The sequence below is a fragment of the Neltuma alba genome, unplaced genomic scaffold, assembly GCF_004799145.2.
Source record: "Neltuma alba isolate B1F8T4 unplaced genomic scaffold, ASM479914v2 tig00003186_pilon, whole genome shotgun sequence".
Taxonomy (NCBI): domain Eukaryota; kingdom Viridiplantae; phylum Streptophyta; class Magnoliopsida; order Fabales; family Fabaceae; genus Neltuma; species Neltuma alba.
In genome coordinates, this window is record NW_021633177.1 from 311,958 (window position 1) to 322,022 (window position 10,065).

The 10,065-nt window shown below is 37.5% G+C and overlaps 1 protein-coding gene across 1 annotated transcript; it reads right to left on the minus strand.

Annotated features, from left to right (window-relative positions):
- Window positions 1-1,854: 1,854 nt before the first annotated feature.
- Window positions 1,855-9,371, minus strand: LOC114740698 (pyrophosphate--fructose 6-phosphate 1-phosphotransferase subunit alpha). The gene is made up of 19 exons (XM_028928908.1): window positions 9,201-9,371; window positions 8,369-8,541; window positions 8,098-8,210; window positions 6,925-6,999; window positions 6,722-6,835; window positions 6,566-6,633; window positions 6,299-6,382; window positions 5,670-5,723; window positions 4,963-5,043; window positions 4,785-4,878; window positions 4,634-4,707; window positions 4,298-4,408; window positions 4,158-4,202; window positions 4,014-4,070; window positions 3,306-3,410; window positions 3,097-3,213; window positions 2,846-2,949; window positions 2,523-2,688; window positions 1,855-2,230 (listed from the first exon to the last, which is right to left on the minus strand). The coding sequence occupies exons 1-19, from the start codon at window positions 9,288-9,290 to the stop codon at window positions 2,108-2,110; spliced, it is 1,848 nt and encodes a 615-aa protein (XP_028784741.1). The 5' UTR covers window positions 9,291-9,371; the 3' UTR covers window positions 1,855-2,107.
- Between the last annotated feature and the right edge of the window lie 694 nt (window positions 9,372-10,065).

Sequence of the window (10,065 nt, forward strand, 5' to 3'; positions counted from 1 at the left end):
CAGAGTGAGCCAAAGTGAAGAAGAAGAAGCCGCATGTGGAAGAGGATCTCACGTTGTCCAGAGAGCAACAGAGAGGGTGAGAAGTCCGGAGAAGGGACCACGAATTCTCCAGAGAACTCACCCAAATGGCGTCTAACTGGAAATGGTCAGTTCACAAAAGAAAGTACTTACGCTTGGCTGCGAAGAGGGGACGAGGAGGATAATCATAACCAATCGAAACTGATTTAGAAACTGAGAAATCCAGCGAGGGTGAGAACCTTTATGTGGCTGGTTCTTAATAACAGAATTCTCACCGAAAGCTTAACAAAGCAGTGGGATGGAGGAAATGTTTACTGTGAATTGTGATCTATCCGAAGAAACCACACTCCGTGCTCTGCGCGATTGTCCATTTGTGGTACAGGTATGGAAGAAGCTCGTTCCCCACGCGAGAGACAGGATGTTTCAACTTGCAGATTGGCCGAGCTGGTTAGAGTTAAACATGGAATACAGCGACAACACGGAAGAGGGCCAGAACTGTTTGCGATTGGCTGCTGGTTTATATGAAAATGGAGGAATGCTCGTATTCATCAACAGGAATTTCAGAGACCACAGAATATTGAGAGACCAATCAAAGAATAGCCAAGCTCGAGTACTGGGGAAGCTGTTGGGGAGGAGTGAGCCGGGGGGGAGGGGGTTACCGTGGGGAGTGGCTTCAAGGATTTTCTGGAAGACTCGGCTACAGTAACGCCAGAAATGCAGGAGTTTAGGGGATTTGCGAAGGTCTGAAGCTGTGTCTCCAAGTTGACTGCGATGAGGATATAAACAGTCACAAGCTGATCACAGATTGCTATGCGGTGGGACAAGGCATGAAGGAGATATTACAGCGGGAATGGACAGTTCAATTTCGACATGTGTTCATGTAAGGTTGGCAAAGTTGAAAGTTTAAACAAACTCGTTATAATAATATAAACTCAGATCATGAAACTTATAAGAGTTTATTTTTATTAATAAACTGGTATTAAAAATATATAATCAAATAATTAAGATATAAAAATGAGAACAATTTTATTTAAATATATTTTAAATTTAAATAATTAAAATTATATCCATCAATGCTTATAATTTATTATATTCAACAAAGAAATTTTTATAAAATTCATATATAAAGTCACTAAACATAATTATATTACAAAATTTAATACGAGTTTAAAAGCAAATTGACACGATTTTGTAAGCTAAAAACGCAAAAACAATAAATTCAGTAAATGAACTCGTACGTTTAACCAAATTTATAGATATCACAAGTTTAAGAGCTAATCAATACGATTTTGTTAGTTAAAAATATAAAAACATTAAACTCGGAGAACCAACTTCCGAGTTTGACAAGTAAACATATGCGCAGACTGCGCGGCAAAGATGTGTCCTAACCAGCCTTTACAGCGAAGAATTTGGCAGTCTCCTCCCAAGGAAAGTTGAAAGCCCCCATAAGGAAAGATGGTGAAGGTCTAGAAAGACCTGGAAGGATAATCACGATCGCGTAAAGGGCTCGACCCCGCTTTTCCTTCTTTCACGGGAAAAAATAAACTTCGAATAAGAAAATTATAATTATAAATAAATTTATTGATAATGATAATGTTCGTTATTTTCTAAAATAATAATAATAATAAAAATAGCACCTATTTTCAAACCCAAGGGTTTCTATCTACGAGTTAGTATTTGGAAGATAATTCCAACTTTAGCCTATATAAAGGTTTGTTTCCCCATCAAATTGGGATGTTTTTAAAATTCCTGATTTACCTTGTTATTTTGGCCGAAGATTACGATGAATAAGGATTAACGAACACTGAAATTCTTTTGGGGTGACGACGGGAGAAATAATCAGAGTCACCAAGCTAAACCAAATTTCCAAAAAATGCCACACGGAACTCTTAGGTCTAGGATCCCGCTTACAATTACGGAAAGAATTCAAAACTTTGACATTGAAATACACCCAATGTATCAGATCTAAATCTTTATTACCACCAACCTCTAGGCCTACTATAAAAACATAATAAAATAAAAGAGCTAAGGCAATTATGCTGGAAAATTTTCAAAGAAAATACATCGTGCATATACTACTCATGAAGGGTCATGCCATGTTGTTTACAGAAGATTGAGACATAGTGGTTAGAACTTCTGTAACAGAAGACATCACACTGAGAGCTGCTTTCAAAACATCCTGAGGGCATCCAGGCTTTACAATAGTACGAACCTGAAGAGGCAAGGAGAAACCCATGAGAAGCACATTGGATGTAAATGCATGACAAAGACACAGATTATCTATCGATCAAAGAAAGACATGTAACTGAAGAATAAATAAGATCATGCCAAAGAGGAACTGATAATCATTTATGGAAAGTGACATGCCCCTAATACAGCACATCACAAGGAGGTTTGGGTCCCCTGTCCGTTGATTCAGTCAAAAAATTCACTATTTTGCAAACGTTTGGATGATAAATTGTCCTAAATGGCTCAAACAGACTGTTAAGATAAAGAGTTGGAACCTTGTCAAGGTACTCCTGAAGTTTCTTAATGCGGCCCATATAGTCCATATCTTCAACGCACAGCGTGATAACCTTGGCATCTGCACCAGGACCATCAAACTGAAGTGGACCTGGATTTCTATAAATATCATCCATAAGAAATCTTGATGCGTTCTGCAGCAACAGCCTGCAACCATGACCAAGACTCAGAGTAAGCCAGATGATGACTCCCAAGAAATCAAACCAAGTAACAGACATACTAATGAAACTGATTAGAAACCTGCAATTACCATATACTAGCACACTTATAAATAAACATAACGCAGAATGACAATGAGACTTACTCGTATGCTTTGCCTCTCAAGTCAACATTGGCTGGATGAATAGCAGGTTTTCCAATTGATACAGCTCCAGGATTTGGCGACCAACGCTTCACCGTCATCATAGCCTAAAGTGCATCACATGAAAGACAAAACAAGTAAAGATTCTCCAGCACGGAAAGCATTTCGTATAATCTAATAAATCATGAATTACCCCACAGTTGTGAACCGTGGATCAAATACTAGCAAAGAATAAGAAAAGAATTAAGAAGTACTGTGATTGGAGCAGCCCCACAGCGCCACTTGTTTACAGGATTCTTCAGGTTGGTAACAGTTGCCATGTAGCCATTTAGACCAGCTGCAAGTATATGGTAGCAGATGTGCCCAAGAACCTGCAATAATATAAAATAGTCACAAACAACATAGGCAACCCACTAACACAATATGCCAAAAGCAGCAAATGAAGGGAACCTGAACAACATACATATGCATAGTCACAATCAAATTTTGATGGCAGAGAACCTCGGGCTTGGTAACCAAAAAAGTGGCAGATGGCATTGAACTTTTTTCCCTTATATGTGCCTTCTTTCTGCAAAAGGAACCCAAACCTATGTTTCTGACAAGTAACATAAAAATCCAAGCAGAAGAGGGCTTTTCCCATCACTTTTAAAGAAGAATGCAAGAACCACACTAGATTGAAATAACAAATGTAATGCAAATTTGTTCCGTGCATCATACACACTCAACAAAGATGTCAAAGCAATAAGATCCCAACCACAAAAACATCTACCATTCAAGGAGAAAATGCTTCCTTTTTTACAATGCAAGTAGGAACAAGAAGGAAAACTCTGAAGATAGTCTTGACTAGGAACAAAAGAATAGAAAGATTTATTAGTGAATGTAAGGGTAAAAGAAACTGATATGATAGGCCCAGGCCCACAAGTCTTACTTTGAACATGGTTTAGCTGTATGAATCTTAGACTGAAATTATTCAGTATTTATTTCTTATTACTATCTGTTAGCAAGATTACGCCACTACAATAAAATTCTGCATTTTAATAAGGAGAAAAAAATAGAATAATAAATTTAAACATTAAAAACTGTAAGAGTGCCAAAAAAAAAGGTTGAGAAACCAGTTAAGTCACGTAAAGAGAATTAATGACAGGATGAAGAACAGATCCAGCAACCATACCGCACGCTTGTTTATCTCTCCCTCCACAAGATATGCCAGTAGTTTTTCAGTCTCAATCTGCACGTCAATTTGTTCAAATAAAGGAACTAAAGACCAGCAAAGTTAGAAGCAATGCATGTGAACAAAGAATCCAACTGCAATTACCTGGGACAACTGTGCAGAGTCATCTGATTCTGGATATAGGAGCAGCTACAGAATTATAGATCAAAGTCAGATTCACCCTCTTACTACTCACAAAAGCAACTAATTAACAGCCAGTATTCAACCCCAAAAAATGAGTCAACCTGTTTCCTAATAAAGGGGGGCATAAATTCAAACAAAGCAGATGCCCATGGTGAAAGCTGAGAAGATATGTTGTCAACAGCTACACCTTGTCTGAGTAGACTATGAATTTCCTAAATTAAAGAAGGCGTTAGCAAAAACTGATTAAGGGTCCATCCTCTACCACAAGACAAGAAAAGCTGTAATTTTTGCTTCAAAAAGAAAATGAAAAAGTCACTGATTCTTTAATGGTCTCCAAGAGTCTGTGGAGACAGAAATATAAACAAAGATTCAATACTATTTTTATCACATGTTCATAATGAGAGTTTCTTTGTCTTTTTATTGTGATGTGGATTTACCTTTAGGAGTGCATACACTTCAGGAATGCTCTCTATTAGCCCTTCTGGCAGTAGGATGACTCCATGATACTTGTCTGGAGCAAAAACGCAAGTATGAGATGGTGTATAAAAGAAAACCAAAAACTGACAGGAGAAACCAGAAAATGCAAACCATGCTCTGCTCTGGCCTGAACTGCATCAGTAATTTGTTTTGTAATATCAAAAAGGGTAAGTTTTGAAGCGGCAACCTCTTCACCAAGAATTACCTGCATAGAGCATGCCAAGTAAAATTTTACCATCAGAAACTACATCAACATCAGACTTAAATGATGTGAGATAACGATACTTTCCATATTTGGATGGGACTGCAGGGTGCACTCCAGAGCAACATGCGATGCCTTGCGGCCCATGAGACGGATGAAATAGTAATACTGGAAAAGTAAAATCAGGTCAGAAATGTACACACAATGATTACACACACATTGATAGAAACCTACAGGCATTCTAAGTATCAAGTACTGATATTTGAAACTCCCTCTAATTTGAGATAACTGGTCGCTCCAAACCAATTCCCAGACATTTCACACTTCTCTCAGCCTAGAGATTTTCTATTCCGGTACAAATAGCCTCACTTTCTCTCTCTTCTATCCCATGTCTGGCGAAGTTACTCCACCTCCAATTTTATTTCTGCACCAACGACCATCCCAGTTATCATCTCTCACTTCATCAACACCCACATGCATATTTTTATGATTACTCTAATCAAGCCCAACGTTCACATCTTTCCCCTTATTTCTTCAATAACAGGCCCAACACACAAACAGCAGTAAAAAGGAACTCAAATATTTTCACAGGACAATCACCCAGGTTTCACTAAGGTAAGCAGGGTTAATGGAAATTTAGCTAGCAGTCCCGGGCTCACAAGTCATGGCTACAGCTTCTAACGTGCTAAGCAAGATTTCCCTTGACACAGGTTCAAACAGTTCAAACAAAGAAACACAGCCTATGAGATGGAAATAATAACAGACAAAACTGGAAAAGGCAATTGATTTGTTACCTTCTCGGCAGAGAGCGCATCAGTGCAGACATTGCTGATGAGCTGAGAATTCACCTGAGAGAGGAGAAAAGGAGAAGTTTTACAGGGTTTCAATGCTCGTTATTTCACAGAATGAATGAACCATATACTATATTGCAATGGCCCATATATACTGCAATAGCGCAAATTTTTTTCTTTCTTTTTTTATTGTTAAAGGATGGGGAAGTAATAGAGCCCTCATGAGAACATAAACTTCTACCATTAACATGGCGAGCAGTAGACAACCTGAACACACAATGGTCCAATAAATATTTAAAAATAATCCATATTTGTGCATGCTTCTCTCCAGTAGATTCCCAATTAGGCACTATAACATTTAAAAAAAATAAAATAGCTTCGATGTCTGTGTTTTATATGTTTCAATTAACATATAGAAAGAAAAGGTGGCATAAAACACAAAGAGAAAGCATCATATGCTGATGCAGAGTGAAATTTACCACACTCCAAAGAAAAGCAATTACAGCCAGAAGTAACACGGAAGACAGCATAATCTTGTCAGAGAAGCAAGTTTCTTCAGTTCTATTCACATTTTAATGCTTAGAATCATTTTTAAACTTAACATCTAGATCTAGCCATGATTGACGAAATACCTTGCATATCGTATCAAAACCGACTGTAGTTTCCAGGAACTGGTTTTTAAGATCTCCATTCAAAGTTACGGGAGCGCCAACCACCTGCAGAATTCCAATTAAGATAATCAATAAATGAATGCGGAAATTGTGCACTGAATTTCAACTACACTTTATAAAGAACAGAAAGACTATAGAACTAATTAATTACAAAGAAATAATCCCTAGCTTCAGAAATAAATTTGCATCCGTGTGAATAAAATGAAAAATCCAGAACTATTGGCATACCTTTGTTGGGCATTTTGCTTCAGCAAATGTTTCTGCAAGCTGAGCAGCATCTGTATTTGATGTCACCCCTAAAAAATTATAGATTTAAATGATTAAGAACTTCTGTTCAAGATGGAATGGCAACCATAAATGAAAGTTCAGGAAAATCAGCTTTACCCCCAATTATGACAAGTCCGTCAAGTTTCAAATTATTGCATGTAGCAAGTGCAGCATTAACTTGTTCTTTCGTTCTAATTTGATCTTTTGTTCGTCCCAACAAATCATAACCACCTTAAAGAACCACAACAATAAGAATATAATTAATTTCCAATGTAATATATAATAACTAATTAAAATGACTTCAGTTTACCACCATCTACCTTGGTTTTTGCACGTTGAAAGAATCTCATCAGTTATCTCAAGAGTTTTCTGGGCAAATAGACCATCTGAACCACCTGCAGAGTGAAAGGAGTGCATGACAACTTTATGAGAAATTTTACCACAAGTTTAATTTATTGCATTCAACAATAAGGTCTAATGATATATCTATCATACTTGAAGTGAACAAAAAGGAAAAATTATAAATCAATACCATCTAAAATCCTGAAATTTGATCCCAGATTTCAACAATCACCAGAAATGTGATGGAACTAGATAAATTCTAGACTTAGTTTCAAGTTTACAAAGCACAACATAGATCTTTCAATAAATGATGGGTCCTGTCCCATATTCAATTAAAATATTAATTCAAGAAACACTGCCTATTCTTGTATATCTATTTAAAACACATATTCAGAACGTAATAATCAAATAGGAATTATGATTATAGAATTGTGTAATCTGAAGTTTCCAAATCAAGCACCTATCCAGTTCCTAAAAAATTTCCGCAGGATCGGGCTGAAAGCGGGATTGAAATCTCGAAAGTAAGGCTAAAATCTCAGCAATCAGATGTAGTCCCACATTACTGATCGACAGAGAACTGAGCAAGTAAAGAGAACCCACTCCTAAAAACCAGCTTGTAAGGGGGGTAAACCAAGCCACTAGAACCATAGGAAATATTAATGGCCACCCAATGTGGATCCTATCATAATCCAATTAGAATGTACAAGAGGCCTTAAAAGCTAGCCCAAGATTCTGTGACCTATCAAGTTTTCTCTAAATGTTAGTTCCCTATCAGTTGGTGTCTCTTGGATTCCTATAGCTCGCACAGTATCTCTTCCTCTCCCTTGTGCAAATTCAAGATGCAAGAGAGACTAGCAACCATGGCATTGAAATTCTTTTTCCATTGGAAGTAGGACGTTATGCTACTCGTTCAGTCATGCAATCCTAATCCATAAACCTCCATCCAAGTCAGAATTAATATTTCTAAAACCAAACGGCAAAAGGAAAATTTGAGACAGCAGGAAAAAATACCAGTTGAATAAAGAGGTAACGAAGAAGAAGAACAAGAAAATACATACTATACAACATTTTATATAAGAAACAAAATAACTGAAACAAGATTACGACTTCCAATTCAAGATAAATAGTTTAAAACCAACTATAAAGCTTACCAAGAAATCCAATCAAGACATTGTTGGGATTGTGAATTTTGAGAGCATAATAAAGACCCCAAATAACGTTGTGCCCTCCAGGAGATTGTCTCCCGCAAAAAACTATTCCCACTCTGTAATAATATAATATGTAAGACAAAACAGATGAAGCATATGAGCATCAGCAAATATGCATACTTTGAATAACTGGATATCAGTCATCTAGCAATGCCATGGTGAAAACTATGAAAAAGAACCACAAGGACTATCAGAATGATGAATAGATGTTGACCTAATAGCTGGATGCTCGGTTATAATCTGGGCATCAGGGACTTTTGCAGTGGCCCTGAGAAAGTGTGCCAAGGGCTGCCCATAAGTGTGCGGGAATGAGCGGCTAATAGTATGGGCATCAACTGGGTCTGCAGTTGTAGTTGTATCACCAAATTCAACCCTGACAGTGGTTCCCTGCATAATAAGATCATTTAGGCCCATTTATGTTAAGCTTTTAGCACAAAACGAAAAGTCTTATTCGATTCCATGAACAAAAGCAGAGCCTCCTATGCGTATACAATCAACTGAAATAAAAAAGCCGGCTTACATTATCTAGCATTTCTCACCAACGGAAACAGAAAATCAAAGGGAACAGAGTAGTTGCATAATGCACAGGTCAAAACTCGAAATGTGAACAATAACGAAATAAATGATTGAGTGAAAAAAAAAAAGGGTAAAGTATGCCAATGCAAAGTGCAAGGAAGCGATGAGTGCATGCAAGAGGACTGGGAAAAGAAAAGGAATATACCACAGTATGATCATTCAAAACGTAAAAACAATGGCCAGGAAAGAAATGAGTTCCACCGTAAATGAAATCAATGACAATAGAACTTACTTTTTGCAGGAAAAATCATATAATAAGGATACAAATGCGATCTAATCAAATATTCTAAATAAAACCACCAACCATGAGAAAAGATCCAAGGCAAAATCATATTAAATGTCAAGAAAAGACCAAGGAGAAAGATAGAGAATAAAGATGCCGATTGTCAGATCGCGTAAAAAGAAATAAAAAGGAAAGATGCTAGAAAGGGAAACAAGCGAAAAGGGAAAGAAGAGCAGCGAGAGAGAACCTGGAGGCAGGGAGGGAGCTGTGGGTGGTAGAGAGATCTGAGCTTCTGAAGATCGGAGAGTTCTCTGGGAATACCGTAATCGGAATCCATGAAGAAGCGAACTGGTATACTGACCTTCCCGAGTCTGAGCTACTCTTTACTGCTACTGTTAGTTGGCTTGACCTTCGGCTTCATCCCTCCCCCTGTAGTATTTATATTAAATATTATTCTATTCCTTTTAGGCTTACACGCGGAAAATGACCCAGACGAGCAAGATAGATGCCGGAAACCAACCCAACCTACCCCAATTAAGCCCACTGTCTTAAACGCCCCCGTTTTAGTCCAACAACATTTTCCCTCATTTTCCCGCAAACTGGTGTTGAACGGAATCACCGTTCCAATTTACTGTTGAGCAATTTTTTGACAACGTCAAATTGGAAACTTCGAAGGATGTTTGAATAATTTTTTTTTATTTTATATTTGTTTTTTCTCGGAAGAAAGATAATCAGTTTCAGCGGAGAGAATCCAAAATTGTGGGTTTTACTATCACCATCTTGCTTTTTTAGATTCAAAGCTCAAGCTTCCAGACCCACGAAATTTACCTCGGAAAATTCATCCGGCACATTCATGAGAATATGCCAGGGTCCATGGTTAAGATGGGGAATCCAGTAATTGGTCCCCGGAAAAAAAAAAAAAGGATGGGGTCTCCCGTAATTCCCATGGGACCCAGCAGCCTGACTTGGTTTTGAAGCAAGTTCCTCTTCTTTATTTTCCCTTCTTTTTTTTTTTTTCAAAGTTTGCACTTCGATTTTTTTGCTTAAAAAAACAGTTTGCACTTCTATTTCTCTTGATATTATAATCATGGGAGAATGACAAATAAGAAAGC